The sequence below is a fragment of the Carassius auratus genome, unplaced genomic scaffold, assembly GCF_003368295.1.
Source record: "Carassius auratus strain Wakin unplaced genomic scaffold, ASM336829v1 scaf_tig00003436, whole genome shotgun sequence".
In the NCBI taxonomy this organism is placed as follows: domain Eukaryota; kingdom Metazoa; phylum Chordata; class Actinopteri; order Cypriniformes; family Cyprinidae; genus Carassius; species Carassius auratus.
The window spans coordinates 65,323-84,180 of NW_020523520.1; the positions used below are offsets into that span (position 1 = coordinate 65,323).

The 18,858-nt window shown below is 37.3% G+C and overlaps 1 protein-coding gene across 3 annotated transcripts; it reads left to right on the forward strand.

Annotated features, from left to right (window-relative positions):
- The first annotated feature begins 2,135 nt into the window (after positions 1 to 2,135).
- On the forward strand, positions 2,136 to 17,071 carry LOC113070195 (metallophosphoesterase MPPED2-like). Of its 3 annotated transcripts, XM_026243404.1 has the most exons (8): positions 2,963 to 3,045; positions 4,026 to 4,238; positions 4,754 to 4,891; positions 5,902 to 6,083; positions 6,753 to 6,978; positions 15,273 to 15,388; positions 15,531 to 15,644; positions 15,949 to 17,071. In XM_026243404.1, exons 3-8 carry the CDS (start codon positions 4,881 to 4,883, stop codon positions 16,065 to 16,067), a joined length of 768 nt encoding a protein of 255 aa, XP_026099189.1. In that variant the 5' UTR covers positions 2,963 to 3,045; positions 4,026 to 4,238; positions 4,754 to 4,880; the 3' UTR covers positions 16,068 to 17,071. The 3 variants fall into 3 exon arrangements, with proteins under 3 accessions (XP_026099187.1, XP_026099189.1, XP_026099188.1); XM_026243402.1 differs by lacking the exons at positions 2,963 to 3,045; positions 4,754 to 4,891 and adding an exon at positions 2,136 to 2,428; XM_026243403.1 differs by lacking the exon at positions 4,754 to 4,891.
- Positions 17,072 to 18,858: the final 1,787 nt, after the last annotated feature.

The window sequence follows — 18,858 nt, forward strand, 5'->3', positions numbered from 1 at the left end:
ACTACTGCTGAGGACCCAAAGCCCTCTGCATTATGTGAAATTAGTGTGTATTGATTCATCCTTTCTAGATTATGGATTTGTTCCCTTATTCATTACTTTGGAGGTCAGACAGAGGTCATGTTTTAAAAAGAGTTTGGTTTTACTGTACTGTATTTTGAGTGTCCTTCTTACTGATATAAATGTAGTGCTCTATGAATGTTGACCTAATACTTCAAGTCACTATACAGCTTATTTAACATCCATAAAGTGACATAAAGTGTTTTTTTTTATATCAATCAGGGATTAAATTACTAAAATTATAAATGTAAAAATTTATTAAAAATACGTTTTACATTCACAGAATATTATTTCCTTATACATTATTTATATATAATTTTTTGCATACATTTTTAAAGCTCTTTTGAACAGAATCCAAACAGCACAACATCAAAAATGCTGTATGCTGAATATGGTAAATCTCCTGAGGGAGAATCCTCCTAACATGAGAGGATTTGATCTCAGTCCATTCTTTAAGAACATTCATCACATATTTTATCCTCTAAAAAAGGCTCAGGGATGAATATGCACAACAAAGGCACCTAATATTGCTATAGAACCAACCAAAGCACCCACCCACCAGCACATGCACAATCCCACATACACCAATACAACTGGGCTCCGGATGGAAAACAGCAGTAATGATCTGATGCTCGCTCTCCTGTGCAGAACAGACAAGAGAGCAGTGCTGGTGATGCCAGGCTCTGTCAGTTTAGAGCTGGATGACAGAAGGCACGGAAGCCTGAACAGCCTGGTTGCCATGGAAGTGAAATTCTTGTTTAGCTTGCTTTCCCTGCCTCCCTTACCCTCTGTTCTTCAAAGAATGCCTCTTCTCTTTCTATTTCTCTCTCTCTGTCTCTCTCTTTCTTCCTCACACACACACACACACACTCACACACACACACACACACACACACACACACACACACACACACACAACCTCAGTCTGAAATAACAATGTGCCCATGCAAGAACAAAATCAAGGGTTCAGTGTGCACGTGGAAATGTGAAGGTTTGGTCGCTAAGTGTGGTCACTCAGTGGTGTAACTGCGTTAATTAAATAATTAAATAATAATAGTTTTTCATACACAATGGTATTTCAAAGTGCATTTGCGTCATAAAGAAAATAAGAAATAAAATTCAAGTATAAACATTTGAGAACATAAATGTGAACAGCAAAAAAAAAAATGTTAAAAAGATAATTTAAAATATTACAAATAAAATAAAAAGAGAAAAAAAGGTTGTAAATAAATGGACATAAATTGAAAAAAATAATAGAGTGCAATAAGCAATATTAAACTGGTTCCAGCTGAAGATGTGTTATTTCATATTTCATAAGCATAAGCACAATGAAGAAGTCAGTTACAGTAGTCCATCTTGCTGCTGAAGAAAAATTAGTTGAATCCTTTGTAATGTTGACACAGCCGCTGACGCTGATGTCCTTATCAGCCAGATGCCTTGCCTGCTTTTATGAACTCCGTTAAACTGATGAAGATTTTGTAGTATTAACATGTTTCAAGCAAGTTGCCCAGCAAGTTGGAAAAGTAAAAGGAAAAAAAAATTATAAAATAGGCTGTTATAGTTGATGTGCTAGATACAAAAATACAAAAGCCAATTATTAAATTTTGGGAAAAACAAGTAGTTAAATCATTGTCATACGGGTATATTTATTACATTGTAGAAATGGGTATGTATATATATATATATATATATATATATATATATATATATATATATAGCTACCCATATAGTGAACTGAGACACTTTTTTTCATTGATATAATAGGGAAAATGCCCAATTATATATATATTCTCATACATGCATTAATGGAGGTTAGGGGGGAGTTTAATCGTATTTGGGTGTAATTTGAAATTTTGAAAACCCCTGGTCTAGGCCATAAAGACAAACTAACATAGGGACCAGCTGTTGCTTATAAAAATAGACCATATACAATCCAAATACAAACTTATCTGAATGACAGTCAATTTGCATTATAAAATGTATGCAAAAAAAGCTGTCAATATCATTGGCTGTCTGACCGATCGCGTACGTTTCCGGTTAAAGGTGCCACCCAATGGCCGTTCGTCTTTTTACCCCTCGACTCGACTGCTGTGCTCTCTGACCCCAGTGGCAGCGAGCGCTCATTGCACTCGTCTCGTTTCTCTCGGGCTCCCCCTCTTCCCACATCGAGGCTGTTCTCTCTCTCTCTCCTGACTCCCTTCTTCCTCGTCTGTCGCATTTCAGTGAGTGTGCTGGAGAGAGACCCCGGGGGTCGAAGGTTCTGCCCTGCCTGCTGCGACCTCAACCCCTCACGGCTTCCGAGATATCCGATGACCGTCGTGTCTGACACATCAGCGGACAACCCCCGAGCGGTTTTGGGCCAAAAGAGAAGGTACACTCAAGTCGCTTTTGAAGAGGATCGCTGGGGGGGGGGAAATAGCGAGGCACAAAGCCGTAATGGGTTAGAGGTGGCTGGTTGTCATGTTCGAGGGAAACCGTTTAGAACGTTGCCTCGGATACAATGGAACATTTTTTTACATAAGAGCAGTGGATACATTTTAACATTTTTGCAACCATACGTTGTAACATTTTCGCGCAGTCAAGTTTCTTTCACGTTTACAGCTCGGTGTCTGAATAAAGGAATTATGTGGAAACTGGCTATATTTATCGAATTTTATGTGCTTCCTGTCTTGCTTTGCGCACAGATTATGCGTTATGAAAGGGTTCTTTATGCTTTTTGACAACGTTTTTGATTTAGCTGCCTCATTGTAAGCATAACACATTTCGCATTACCCGTACAATTCAATACAGACTTACCCCGTGCAGTCGGACGCCAGTTTCAGATAATTATATGGAGTCAGAGGCTGCCAGCTGTTGGTCATAAGTGTTATTAATGTGGCCGGTTTGAAGTCGTCCAGGGAGGCTGCGAAAAGTTCAAGTTTATGGCAAAAGGTTAGCCCGCCAGAGACGGTGTGAGGCGGTGCAGCTGAACAAAATAAATGACTGCAGGTAACAATGAGGGAGATATGATTTTTAAACAATCTTGAGTATGTGTTTAATTACCTATAGAACGCATTAACGCGACCAAAGATCGATAAATAAACATTATTTTTATGTATACATATTTAAAAAAAAAATGAATGGAGCTTTTCTCTTTGTTATAGGCAGACGTCTGTAAAGCATTGTGGGAAAGGTGCATTTGACAGTTGGAAATCCATTTTGCGAGAACAGGAAGCAGAGTATAGATTTTCGGCCTCAGAAAACATTTTTTAAGAATGTTATGTATGGGATGATGTATAATTAGATTGTCATTATCACAAAATATACTCTTGATAGGGTGGTAAGGACCCCAACGCGAAGCACAACTCATATTAATATAAAATATCAGTAAATCTGTGTTACTACTTCTGTGGACTAGTTAGCCATTATATTTAGCTACAGTGTAATATATAATGCTGTATTTTTAGTTGACTGCTATTCAGCTCTTTTGTTCTTTCAGATTCTATGTTCTTCAGAGCCTTTTCTTGGTAACTCCTAAACTTCTAGATATCTATGAAAGGGTTTATGCTCATAAAATTAATACTGGAGTAAAAATCTTGCTTGAATTGGTATGAAAATAACTTGACATGATGATGGTGGGGGAAAAAAAAACTGATATGCAAAAGGTTGCTTACAAAAACTTTTTTTCTCACAAAAGTATTGCATTCCCTGAGAAATTTTACACTGTTGAAAAAGAAATTCAATATATTTTCCTCCCAGCTCATTTATTTCAATCACCAACATTTCTCAAGGCAACGCAAAATTGTGCAAAATAATCCTAAAATATGTGAACAGATGCTGGTTTTTGGGAGAGGATTCAAACATTTTGTGAGTGAACACAAAATCATTGAAATACAAATTTGAAATACTCCGTGCCATCTCGTTTAACTGTATTTGGATTAGCATCATTAACGTTTTGCATCTTGGTGTCTCTGTATTTGGTGACTCAGATCCAAGCCTTGGGACTAAAGGATGCTTGTTCCCCGGATCTGCACTGCACCGCTGTGACCTGCTCATGTCCCATCCGGAGGTGCCATGGCTCGCAAAATATCCTCCCAGGGGAAAGTCACCATCTCCGTGGATGAGTACAGCTCCAACCCAACCCAGGCCTTCACCCACTACAACATTAACCAGAGCCGCTTCCAGCCCCCTCACGTCCACATGTGAGTGTCTGTGTACAGTGTTCCTGTAATTGAAACATTGATTTAATTGATTGATTGAGGACAGAACAGAATGCTGACAGAGAGGGCATCTGGCGTCTTTTGTCTCATCTCGCCCCGACAGGTGATCCAGAGGCTCCTGCGGCTTTACTTCTGTTGTAATGAATTATATTGACCTTTTTAACTTGATATTGTTGCAATGTTTCCATATTAAGCATTTTAATGAGATTGTTTTGATGGCATAACAGAGTTTAATAATGCTCGCACATCTGAGATAATGACACTGTGAAGATCTAGTCCAGTTTCGAAATGGCTATTTATTATTTCTTTGTTCTTTTTTATTTTCAGACTGAATGCAAAACCATTTTAGCTCACGTACACTTCTGATCAATAGTTTGGAATAATTCAGATTTGAAAACAGTGTAAGACGTGCCTCATGTTCTTGTACTTATTAACCAGAGGGAGGTCAAAGGTTAGTTGAGTTGATTAGCTCTTTAACAATAGCTCTTTGATCCCAGGGTCAGAGCTCACCCCTAAAGAAACCTGACTATTGACTGATGCTGATGATGGCATAATGAGGCCCGCTGCAGATAATAAAGAATGGACCAACCTGATTAGCTGAGCCTTTGCTGCTTTAATGGTACCATGCAATTAAGGTACATCAGCACGAGCAAAGGGGATCGACCAGGATGCATGTGCCATTGAACTGCTTTTATCTTAAGTGTGGAATAAACAGCTATTTGGCATTAAACTGTGTTATGTAACCCAATGCAAGTGCAGAGCAATTCATCAGATTTATCGGCGCAATAAATGGCAACAATGCTGCAAAAAGGAAGCTCAATTCATGCAAATTTTCTTGTAAACCGTATGAATTTCTTTTGCAGAACACAAAATATATTTTTTATGTCAATGGAGTGCAAAGTTGTTTTGTGACCCATTGACTTTCATTGTATAGACAAAAAGAGTTCTTCAATGAATGTACCCTCAAGCCATCCAAGATTAGAACAGATTTGGAGGAATTTAGTATTACATCGTTTACTCACCAATGGATCCTCTGCAGTGAATGGGTGCCGTCAGAATAAAGGTCCAAACAGCTGATAAAAACATCACAATAATCCACAAGTAATCCACATGACTCCAGTCTATCAAATAAGTCTTCTATCTATAATTTGGTTTCTCTGGTGAACTAGTCATGTGACCTGAATCAGGAAAGAAATCTGCACAGATTAAGCACCGATCAAGCAAAAACAGTCCCAAACAGTTCTATACAAATATGACGGTGGTCATACTGTATTTGGAAAAGTGATATTATGGATTTTGGACAGAAGTAATGGTTTTGTATCCTACAAAACAGCAGATTTTCGTGTTGTGGATTATTTTGATGTTTTTATCAGCTGTTTGGACTCTTATTCTGATTGCACCCATTCACTGCAGAGGACCTGTTGGTAAGCATGTGATATAATGCTTTTTTTTCCTGTTCTGTTCTGAAAGAACAAACTCATCTACATCCTGAATAGCTTGAAGATAAGACTATTTTCAGCATTTTTAGCTTTTTCAGCATTTTGAAGGGGAGGGGGGATAAACTATTCCTTTTAGCCTTTTAATAATCTTTACATATAAAAAATAAATATGCCCTCAGAAACAAGCCCACTCTTCATTTCCACAGGGTAGAGCCACTTCCCTACGATGCACCGAAGCCTGTGGGTCATACACGTTTTGTCTGCGTCTCAGACACACACTCGAGGACAGATGGAATCCAGATGCCTTTTGGCGATGTCTTGCTTCACACAGGTGACTTCACAGAGCTCGGTCTACCATCTGAAGTGAAGAAGTTTAATGACTGGTTAGGTAAGTGTGCAAAACCAGTCCTGTTACCTTTGCTGACAAGCACTTCCCCTAGGGTCACAACACGAACTCCCAAAAAAAAATCACTTTTTTTTGTTTAAATGCATTTGTGCTCTTTTAGGTTTTGCGTCAAGTGCAACAATGTTTTCCAGTTCCTAATCTGACCTATTTTAAGACTGATGAATATCAATAGCATCAGTTTCTACATTGAAATTACAAAATATTCAACATTGTAGCATAATTTTTCCTGAAGCTGCAATGCGCACAGCATTTCGAGCAAGTAGGAAGGTTTTTGTTATGGCTGGGGGTGAAGGAGGTCAAATTGGAAATTGAAAAATGTCCAGCCGTTGGCTTTTTAATAGGTGCCTTTCGGTCTGGTCTCATTGGCCTCTGCAGTGATTCACTTTGATGAAATCAAGGTTCTTTAGGTTTACAGGTCAAATAGATTGTTTAAATCAAAGGCATGTTTCTGTCTACGATTGGCAGCCACAGTTGAACTGATTATTCTCTGTGGCCCGTCGAAGCCATCAGAAATGTTATTTATTTCAGATACTAAGAATGTTTCCTAAAATGTCTCTTCTTAACATCTGAATAGTCATATGGCTGTAGAATATGATACTGTGATACTTGCTTCCAAGATCTGTCATCCTCATCTTCTGTCTCCTCTTACAGGCAGTCTTCCCTATGAGTTCAAAGTTGTTATCGCTGGAAATCACGAACTTACCTTCGATAAAAACTTTATGGCGGAACTCATGAAGCAGGATTACTACCGTTTCCCCTCTGTGTCCAAACTGAAGACTGAGGACTTTGACGATGTTCAGTCCCTCCTTACAAACTGTGTGTACTTACAGGACTCTGAGGTCACCATTAAAGGATTCAGGATATATGGGACTCCGTGGTAAGCATTTCTAAATCATTGCTGTCATCACATTGTTTTTTTTACTTCTTGCTTGCTACATCTGTCATGAAGAATATTAAATGGGTTAACAATGATTTTAATCAGATATCCTCAGCAAAAGCAGCTTAGTTTATGTAAAGTGAATTATGAAAAGCATGCTCTGGATTACGCACTTTTCACATTTTGAATCTTGTCCTACATGTTTTTTCTCGTTGAATATTCTGTTTCACTTTGTTTGGTGGTGTTTTCATATTTGCATTCATTTTTTTAGGTTAATATGGAATCAGTAGCTGCAGTACGTTTTGATAAAGCGCCATAAATCACAATCAGTGCTTTGTATATACAAACCATATGCAACATATGTCTGGTTTGTTAGTTAAGAAACAGATGGGCAATTGACATACAGTACATTAAGTTTGTGTTTGATTTATTGAAACTGAAAAGGTTTACATCTCTTGTATGATTTCTCATGATTGTCTTATACCTTGAGTTAAACTGATTATCTTCAGCTATGGACAGAAAGACCTTTGTAGACCTGGGTTATGTTAGACGCTGTTGTACTCTCTGCTCCGCAGGACACGAGATGTGTTCTCACTCGCTACAGATAGTGTTACATACACACACATACTCAAATTCACTCTCTCTCCTTCATTCCTTCATTCCATCTCTTTCACTGTTACTCTTTATACACACACACACACAACCAGCATCACACATTGGCATCTCTCATGCAAAGACCTCATTGTCTGATAAGCAGACCATTATCTCAGTTGACCCCTCACCCACTGGGCTGCCCCACACTAGCGTGGGACGCCAGCAGAGCTGTGTTAGATTTCAGGTGTGAATAGATGCCTAGCAGTGTTTGGCACTAAGAGCATTGTGGCAGTGTGACACGATGGTCGACAGCTACTAGAAGCAGTTAATCACCAGGAGACGACACTGAAGACTCCGTTGAAAGTTGATGAGAGTTGCTTAAAGTGCTTAATTTTATAGATCATCGTTTAGCCCTCTTTTTTTAGTTAAAATATGTGTATAAATTAGAGGATTTTGTCATCTAGGTACATTTCATATATGATTCACATATGCACATATTTTTTTCCTACTCTTATTCTAATAAGAGGCCTAAATTTTATTTTAATATTATTATTATTCTTATTAATAGTAGTAGTAGTAGTCATTTTTAATATTTCATTAAATAAAATTAAGCTAGTACTCTTTTATTAATTATATTGTTTCTAATTCTGTTTCTAATACTACTATTAGTGATAATACATTTGTTGTTAAGATTAATTGGTAATGGTAATAAATAAAACTAATTTGTAAATCTCAAATGTCAAACAGCCTGCATTTTTCTAATTTGTTTTATTGGATTTTATTTTATATATATATATATATATATGTATATATGTATGTTTTGTTATATACAATATAGTTAAAGACTTGTAGTTAGAGACTTGTAGATTAATTTAGTTATAAATAACAATAAATAATAAAGAATAATAAATTATTTTAATTTAAATGTATGTATATTGCTTTTTTTGTTGTTGTTAAATTACTTGTTTCTAAAACCACTTTTGTGTTTTGATTGTCACAAATTTTAGTGGAAATTTGGGATAATTTTTTGTGCTAACTTACTGATCATTTTGATTTCTGTGTGACAAACGTTACATAAAAACACTCACTATTTGAACCACCACATTGTGAATTATTTAGCTTGTAGAGGATAAATACTATATATAAATACTGTACTATCTAGTCTGTCTAAAATATCTTACGGTCTTCAAGCTGGCCATAATTAGAATGCTAATTTTGGTAAGAAGTGGGAAAACCAGACATCTGCGATGGGTGGTCTTGGTGGGGGTACTCCTTGGTCCGTTCTCCCAGGCTCTCCTGCAGGAAGTGCTTTTTGTTCCAACACATCCTGGTGCTTTGTTGAGAGCCAGGATCAAAACGTGAGGCCGACCCCGATGTGCCCCTCCAAGTGCATGCTCGCAGTGGGCCTCTCCTGACCTTCCTGACCCTAGGCCTCAGCTATCAACGAGGTCATTTACACGGCTTCATTCTTCTTCCTTACAAAGTGCTCGGTCAGGCTTGACTCCCGTATGGCCCAAGGTAGAAGACGAGCCTGTTTTATGTCTGTTTATTTATCCGTATTCCCTTTCATGGCGGCAGTCACATCAGGACATTGACCTTGACTTGATTACTCTTTACAAATATCCCATATACCTTTGTATGCTTAACCAGAAGATCTAATAGAAGCGAGGCTATCTTGCAAAGCTTGGCAACCACTATCCTGATTATGCCGCGTTTGGTAATCCTGCTTACGATACACCAGATATCCACTCCGATTTGTGTCGTGTGTATATATATATATATATATATATATATATATATATATATATATATATATATATATATATATATATATATATATATATATATATATATATTCCAGCTTGCAGCTGTGATTGGTTTGATTAACGTCTAAGTTCGGCTTTTGAAAATCAAAGACTCTTTAATCCTCTTAGGAAAGGCAGATAAGTCATGTGACCCCAGTTCATCTAGGGAGAGTGTTTGCAAGGCCAGGCTTTAATAGATAGTGGGGGTGTGTCTCTGTTGCTGCCATAGAAACTGTATCACTGCTACATTATTATTATATTATGCTTGATATCGTGAATGAATGATCAGGGATGATATAAAGGTCGTTTGTTTTTCAGGACAGTCAACAAAGCTGTTTATCAGCATTAGGACGGATAATAGATAGGAAGTGTAAGGCTTTCTCCTTGTGTGCGGACAGATCAGTGTGAAGCTGATAGCACTAATTACTTGATGATAGTATTGGTAACATGTCTCCACCACTTTATGCTTATTCTGATTGCGCCCACCAGTTTAGGAAATGGCTCAACTGGTTTAAAGTGTGAGGTCAGTATAGGATTTAATACTTATTCAGCAAACATGCATTGATCAAAAGTGACCGCAAAAGACAACACAAAAGATCTCTATTCTATTTCTTTCCATTCATCAAAGAAAAAATGTTTTCAGTACTGACGATAATAAGAAACATTTCAATGCAGCATATTTCGGTTTTCACTTCTAGAGGATTTCATTCTCACTGGCAAGGATGAGAGAAATCTAAACATTTTGAGAAGCACTGATTTTAGTGCACCCATGAGATCTGACAGGCTTGTTATAACATCTTGACAGCATAATGTGCTTTTAGGGGCTGTTTCTCAGTAGTGTTGATTCTTGAAGACCTGCTAATGAATATTAATTGACTCATTTGAATTGCCTGAATTAAGGTGCTGACAAGTATCTACAACAGTCTGATGCTTCTCATGATTTCACCTTCATCTATCCACAGTGCGATGGCTTTCACATGTTCCCCAGGCATGGCCTTGTTGTTGATGGCATCACACTCTTCCAGTTGAGACATATGCTTGTTGTTCCTTAGCTTGCCTATGTTTTCATTTTTTTTTTTCATTCATCGCTGACCTTCATGGAAGAAACGTAGAACTAACATACTGTGCGTAAATGAAATTACCCCATCTATCCTCTCAGCTATCAACAGAAGCCTTCGTAGAAGCAGCTATTTTCTCTGGCTCCTGCCGACAAGCTACCTGCTCACGTCACTGATTGTAAGCTGACCCCTGGCTTGAAGGTGGCATCATTTGTCAGTGGTAATTAAAAGCTGACATCTCCTCCGCTGGGCCTGATGATGGCTGGCGGCGGTTGCGGTACCAGGCAGGGAGGATTGAGAAATCGAGGGGGGATGGAGGGAATAGTGAGGGCACGGTGAAAGAGAGAGAGCGATGGACCGACTAGAAAAGAGGTCAGATGTTATTAGTAAGCAGGCTGTACAGAAATATGTCTACCATGTAGAAGTTTCTCTCAAAAATAGATCTATTCACAAGCTTTAATAGTCGAGTGGGCCTTATTTCTTTTATTTCAATCTCCCATTGGAATAAATTACATTTTAATATATTAAGATATAAAATAGTTATTTTAAATTGTAATAATATATTTTTTTATATTGCTGTTTATACTTTATTTTTGATTTAATAGACGCAGTCATGATGAGAATAAAATACTTATTTAAAAAGCCGAAACCTTTGAATAGCAGACGTAATGTATATTCTGACCAAGCTTTACCAATATTGTGGCAGGAAAAAAAAAAAGGTTGTTTTGGATTCATGAATATTGAAAAACGTTTGACATTTGGAACATATTAGAAGGAATATTTAATAGATTTGTTTTCAAACTTGCTCTGGGTTGTGTGCTGCGTGGTACCTTCACAAAATCACACTAGACAGGATATCCCAGCAATATCTCATTTCCTCTCTACTCTCATTTCTCTTCTTGTGCCACGTCCATCTTGGCTTTCTCTCTCCTGGCCGTTGATGACCTTCTCCAACATCACTTTCGCAATCACACATCTTTCTCTGATCCCCCTCTCTTTCGCCGTCCTGCTGTCAGGGGCAGATAAATAGTTCAGTAATACTTTTTGCATGTGAGGTGTTTGAAGGACTGGGAGGCCTATGCATTAGAGTGGCACACTGATTCCAAAGTAAGCACCAGGTGTTGTGTTTGGCTATTAACTGAAGCTCAGACTGCTTCTGTGTACCACTGTGTGTCCAGGTCACTGAGAGTTGTGCTGACTCAGCCAAAACAAACACACGTGCAGACACAAATATATACTATCTCTGTACTGTGCTGTTTCTGACAGTAGGCCCCAATTTGAAATTGCGAATTGAAAATATGCCTAATGGAAATGCGTCAACTTTACGAAACGCCTATATATCGCGAACATTTTTTTTATGCTCGCATAAGGTTGTTTTTCTAGCAATGCAAAAAAGGAATAACTTGCAATGGAAACGTTTTTTTCTGCATTAACAGGTCACATGGCGTACGTTAAAAGTCATATGATCATTCCTCAATGTACTAACCTCCAAGAAACACTTCATATGTGGCTACCGTTAATGCTTAGACTATTTTACACTGCAGCGCGTTACAGCTCTGAAACGGCTATGGGAGCTGATCGCCGGTACTCTAGTAAATGTTTTTTGTTACCAGTTGCTCAATGGGGCACTGCTTCTGCCAAGATACACGCATACCATAAATATTATGGCAAGTGTAGCCAAAATCTGTTAAAATCCCATCCAAAATCTGTTCCCATGACTTATCGCGAGAGGGGAAAACGCTGTCATTTCGCAATACTTTTTTATAGACATTTATAAAATATCGCCAAAGTTTTGCGCAAATCTGTTATGGAAACGTGCCTACAGAAAGCTTTCTTTTTCTCTTTCTCACTGCTTTTTTTTTAAGATTTTCCCCCTATTATTATTATTATTATTATATACGTTTTCATAATGTATTAATGATATTAATTCACCAAAAAGGTTTTGGGTTCATTTTTTTTCCCTTAAATTTTTTTTTTAAGAAAATAATACAATTATATTAATTGTAATTATTTGTAATAATATTTAATGATATTAATTATATTGAAAATTCATCCAAAGGGTTGTAAGTTAATTTTACATGATAAATGTGCTAAAATTATTTATTTCAATATTTTTGCAATACTTAAATTTATCATAATAATTAAAACCTGAAGTAGGTTATTTTGCAATAATTACCATCTATGCATTCTCTCTTATAACTCAGCTGTTTACCAAATAAAAAGGGACAATTAATATTGATGTTGAGATATTTATGTTGAGATCAAAGAGACCACAAAGTGATATGAGAGGCATGAAACTAGCACAGTGTTTGAAATCAGTCATAAGGGACAAATGTATAAAGGTTGAAATTTGGATTGACCAAAATCTAGTATTCCAGTATAAATTTCCTTTATTTGTTCTCTGTCTGTGATCGTAGTTTTTATTTGTTTGTCAGGAAGCAATCATATCTCATTGTCGACTAGCTTGATGTATGGATGAAAGCCTGACTCGGGCACTGACATTTATGTGCGAGTTAAAGCAGACGGGTCTGAGTATGTTTGCAGGAAAGCCAAAAGGGTTAGAGAGATTGTACCCAAGAGTATCAGCCTGGTGCACAGTCTTCAAAAGCGACCACTCGCATTTATTTGCCTTCCCATCATTCATCCACGGACAAGCCCAGCTACCCAAAGTACACACACTTACACCGAGACCTCAGCAGCCATTTCCTGTGTTCAGGCTCTATTTCAACCACTATCAACTCCATTCAACTCAAATCTATGAAGAAGCGCTAATGGATAGACAAACAGTGGATAATGCTGAGTCTATGAGACCAGGCTGTGATGATGGATGTTCAGTGTCAAATCCATAAACGACTGTGCTCTTTAGGTTGAGTTAATGATGGAGGGTGGCAGTAAAGTGACAGCTTGTATTTGAATGTTTGCTTGCATATTTGTCTTAAACACAAAACAATTATTATTTGGTAATAATCAGTGTTAACTGTGCAAATCCAGGATAAATCCTAGACCATGTCCTAACCAGGAAATTTTGTTTTTGCTAGTAATTTTTAAGTAATTAAAACAAAGCTAAAATAAAATATGAAGATAAAGAGAAATTAGCTAAAAATGTGGCCTTGGAAACTAACTGAAATAAGTTGAACTGAGAAAAAAAAAAAACTATAAAAAATATTATAGAAAAATGAAACGATATAGAAATATTAATAAAACAAAAACATAAAAAATGCACAAAAAATAACTTGTACTAAACTGAAAATATTTAATCTATTAAAAGTAATACTAAAATAACACTGGATGCAATAAAATGATAAACAAATGCTGTATTTTCCATATAGCCTACAGTTTTTTTTTTTTTTTAACCAACAGCAATGATTGACAATGCTTGGTTCCTATTTCTATAGCATCGCTGCGTGTAACCCCGCCCACAGTGAATCTCATTGGACCATATTGGTCTGCTCTACATAATTTTATATTAAACATTTATAAGTTGGTTAATTGTCAGTTGTGCAGCTTCTTGTAGCATTTTTGCCATCAAAGTGGGCAGATTGGATTGATTACTGATTTTTTTTTTTTTTTTAATTCCCAAGTTTTGAGTGCATTTTAAATAATTTTGTAACAATGAGTATAATTCAGCAATTCTGTCTTTCATTTGTTTTTGTTTTTTTTGCGACCCTTATGTCACATCTGATTAGGAAATGTATTTGGAGAACAACTTTCTTATTTTTCCAAGGTTTAACTGGGTCTCTAAGTTTATTTGGCAGCTATTTTAAAGCAACAGCCATGCTTTTCCATTTCCCCCTCTAAATCCATTTTCATTCTCTCTGTAATGGGTTTTCAATTCTCGGCACCAGGGTTTTTATTGTTATTCTAAGGTGGTACAAGTGCCTGCGCCCTAGTCCCTCGTCTATTTCAACATAATTCAGTGACTGAAAAAGAAGATCCAGGCCTCAGGTCTCGAGAGAACATGTTATGAAAACCCTTTCCCCCTCTAGTCTTAACCTTCTGCTTCTCAGAGGCTCTGACTTTGTCAAGTGCTCCTTGTAAAATGACCTCTGGACAGCTGGGCATTTGAGTTCATACATATATGTATGCCTGTGAGTATGGGTAGAATCAAGCTCTTTTAAGATTCATTAATGGGAATAGCTGCTACAACAAATCTCTTTAGTATTTGTAATCGCATCCTTTCTAATGCTTCTGTCATTCCATATAGTCCTATGTAAGAACCCTCTCATAATATGTGCTGAATGCTGCTGCAGACGTTGCTCTCCGGAGCGCTTCTAACTCTCATTTGTCTGCACTGTCTCCATCCATCACCCAGCTCTACTTATCAGCATGAGGTCACTTCCTGCCCTCTCTACCAAAGGCCTACATTTAGCCCTGGCCCTGCGCAGCCTTGAATAGCTGGGCAAGATACTTGGCCCTTATCAGACGGGGTCTGAGAGTGGTAAATAAAGGTCTGGCCCGGGTTACCGCAGGCTGTCAGCAGGCCCATCCCAGAGGGGAAATAAAACTCTTATTAACATGCTTCTGCTCATTGGTGCTGACAGCTTGAACAATCTGCCTCCTCTGCAGATGACCTCTGCGATCCGCCGGATGCCCTGATGGAGGCTGAAATGAATAGCTTGAGTTGTGCCATGGCCTCAAATCTGATACTGCAATACTCCGAGGCGTTTTTATACTTAAAAAAAAAAAATGTAGGCATCTTACCAAGTGGTCTACTTTGAAAATTCTCTTTGATAATACGGTCACGTTCTGCACATGTGTGTGTGAACAGCATGCAGGCATGTTTATGATGAATTCGACATTTATGAAGTGTATGAAATGCGAATGTCTGCTCCCACAGGACCCCGTGGTTTAATGGATGGGGCTTTAACTTACCTCGCGGCCAGTCTCTCCTCGATAAGTGGAACCAGATCCCTGAAGATGTGGATGTTCTTATGACACACGGGCCTCCTCTGGGTAAGCATTGAAATGTGAATGTAACTGTAGATGTTGAGCATGTATACATCAGTTTGTGTCTGCGGATGGACTGTTGTTTTTTTTAAAGTCATCATAGATGTGATGATACACCACTAAGGATGTGATTCTGGACTTTTTCCAGGGTTCAGAGATTGGGTTCCCAAAGAACTTCAGAGAGTTGGCTGTGTGGAACTACTCAACACCGTACAAAAGAGGGTCCGACCCAAACTCCACGCATATGGGGGAATCCATGAAGGTATATATAAAATGTGTGTGTGTGTGTGTATATATATATATATATATATATATATATATATATATATATATATATATATATATATATATGTGTATATATATATGTATATATATATATATATATATAATATACACACACACTTAGAAATCTTATTTAAATATTTGTTTAATCATAATCAAGAAATTCATTATGTAATATTAAAAATAATAATATAAATTGTAATACGTTTAAAATAATATTTAAATGGATGAATCAAGTATTCAAGCATTTTATTGTATAAAAATGTTTTCTTTCTCATTCTCAGGTTACGGCATAATGACAGATGGCTATACAACATTTATCAACTCCTCCACATGTACAGTCAGCTTCCAGCCTACCAATCCTCCAATCATATTTGATCTCCCCAACCCAGGAAACTCCTGAGACTCATTGGAGCCCCGCCCGCTTTTTTCTACATAACTCTTCTCTACTTAAAAGTACTAGTCTTTTTGTACTGCTTGTATTTAAAAATGCATGGAAATGAAATATTTTTTAAAGTCGGATTGAAGCCGACACCGTTTGAATGAATATTGTAGGTGAATTCATATTTGTAACTTGTTTGCATCAGTTGCCTTTTGATTTTCCTTTTTTATTGGTCAGGATCTTAAAAAGTGCATTATAAAGGTACTCCTAAAAGCATCAGCAATACTTGATCATGTCTGATTTAATATTAATTGTGCTTTGTAAATTTAATATAACTTTATTTAATGTCATGAACTCCTTGTGTGGTGTATTGTTGAAGGGTCCAGTGAGTCTGATATTTATTGCTCCAATCAGACTTTGCACTTTTCTAATCAAGAAGACACATCTTTATCTACCAGGCCATTAAACACCATAAGACACATTTTCCTCTCAACATAAAAAACGGTGGCACAGTTTGTCAAAAGATGGAAGCGATTTTGTGTTGTGAATTGAATTTTGCATTATCGCTGTGCTGCTTTTGTCCTTTACGTAGTTTAGAAGAGGCTGAATGTGCAAATTCTCCAGATCATAAAGAAACCTGGTCTGGCTTTGCATTTAGCACATATTAAAAGTGGACGAGATCTTTCAATATGACTATAGAAATATTACAATCTGCGTCGGAGATAAATTTGATTCCTCCCTGAAAAGATTCAAACGCAATTGTTTATCCTAGATTTGGAATGCCTTCAAATTCCACTGGTTTCAAAACTGGAAAAAACATTACACTAACCCCTTTCATTTCTCATTGTTGTAATGATGTGTATTGTATATTTCACAGTGGATCTGCAATCGTTTGAGCACATTTTTTTAAAATGTAATTTCTGCTATTGTAAATGCTTTCTTTATATGTTTTGTGACCCTTTTTTTATCCATTGTGACATTTAGCCAAGTTTATATGCAAATAAAACGGCAAGATTTGTATCTGATGTCATTTATCTGTCTTTCAAGTCAGTCAAAAGAGATATATACATCTACACACCCCCATGTCATTCCAAGCCTGACTTAATTTCTTCCGTGGGATACAAAAGAAGTTTAGAAGAACGTATTGAGCTGGGTTTTTTTTTTCTCACACCAAGTGAATGATGACCAAAGCCTGTCAAATACCAAAAAGGTATAACAAATAGGCCTACAACTCTAGAAAACTAATGCTAGCTGTGGTGACGAAATGAAATAAAAGTTATTCACTGAAATATTGCTTTAGTTGTAACCATTAACTTTGTATAGAAAAGAACAGCTTGTTCAAGAAATTATAAGATATAGGCGAGGGTGAGTTTTTTCATTTTTGGATGAAAGATCCCTTTAAGCTTTATTTCTTTTCCATGCCGTTTATAACTATGTATGTGATCTGTAGTTTAGAAACCGCTTTGATTGATTGATGATTGATTAATTACCCCACATCTGTCAGACTTGAAAAATACTAGATCGTGTTGACGGGGATGGCCATAACCTTGTGTTGTCTGTCAGATGCTATTGATTGTGGAAATTTGTCCATGCTCGTCTGATGGATGTCACAGGCTGAGGCTAACTCTGACCCCGTGTGCTCCCGCCTGATGGCAGCAGAAAAGATGTTCAATCAGCCGACGCTTCACAGTAGTGTCAACCGAGACTAAACGCTAAAAAGAAGACGCAGAATTGGACGCTTTTTCAACATCGTAACAGCAGACCCACAATGTCCAGCTCCGTAGGCTACATGAGATCTCACACACCCTTCCCCCAAGCAAAAATAATTATATCTTGAAAGTGTCCTGGAATTTTGGAAGAGCTCAGTTTCCTGTTCCTTCTGTTATACACTCATAACCTGCTCCCTCTTGTGGCACTGATACAGTAATATTATACAATTTTCACTTATTATACAGCTCTCTGAAATACTCCAATCTGGGGTGCGTTTCCCAAAAGCATAGTTGCTAGTTGGTTGGCAATGGGAAATTGTATTGAAACCAACAAAGTTGCTAACTTAGCAACTATGGTTTTGGGAAATGCCGTACCCTCGCTGATTCAATTCTGTACAGTATATCATCTACTTATCAGGTCCTTACATCAAGAACGATAACTAAATAACTAGATATAACTAGATAACTACAGGTCCTTCTCAAAAAATTAGCAAATTGTGATAAAAGTTAATTATTTTCCATAATGTAATGATACAAATTAAACTTTCATATAAGATTTAGATTCATTGCACACCAACTGAAATATTTCAGGTCTTTTATTGTTTTAATACTGATGATTTTGGCATACAGCTCATGAAAACCCAAAATTCCTATCTCAAAAAATTAGCATATCATGAAAAGGTTATCTAAACGAGCTATTAACCTAATCATCTGAATCAACTAATTAACTCTAAACACCTGCAAAAGATTCCTGAGGCTTTTAAAAACTCCCAGCCTGGTTCATTACTCAAAACCGCAATCATGGGTAAGACTGCCGACCTGACTGCTGTCCAGAAGGCCATCATTGAACCCTCAAGCGAGAGGGTAAGACACAGAAAGAAATTTCTGAATGAATAGGCTGTTCCCAGAGTGCTGTATCAAGGCACCTCAGTGGGAAGTCTGTGGGAAGGAAAAAGTGTGGCATAAAACGCTGCACGAGAAGAGGTGACCGGACCCTGAGGAAGATTGTGGAGAAGGACCGATTCCAGACCTTGGGGGACCTGCGGAAGCAGTGGACTGAGTCTGGAGTAGAAACATCCAGAGCCACCGTGCACAGGCGTGTG

Bases quoted from the DNA above. Each gene is read 5' to 3' on its own strand.
- LOC113070195 (XM_026243402.1), top strand. From the start codon at position 4,111: ATGGCTCGCAAAATATCCTCCCAGGGGAAAGTCACCATCTCCGTGGAT. The intron at 6,084-6,752 runs GTAAGTGTGCAA...CTCCTCTTACAG, and splicing joins GAAGTTTAATGACTGGTTAG to GCAGTCTTCCCTATGAGTTC. The intron at 15,389-15,530 runs GTAAGCATTGAA...GACTTTTTCCAG, and splicing joins GACACACGGGCCTCCTCTGG to GGTTCAGAGATTGGGTTCCC.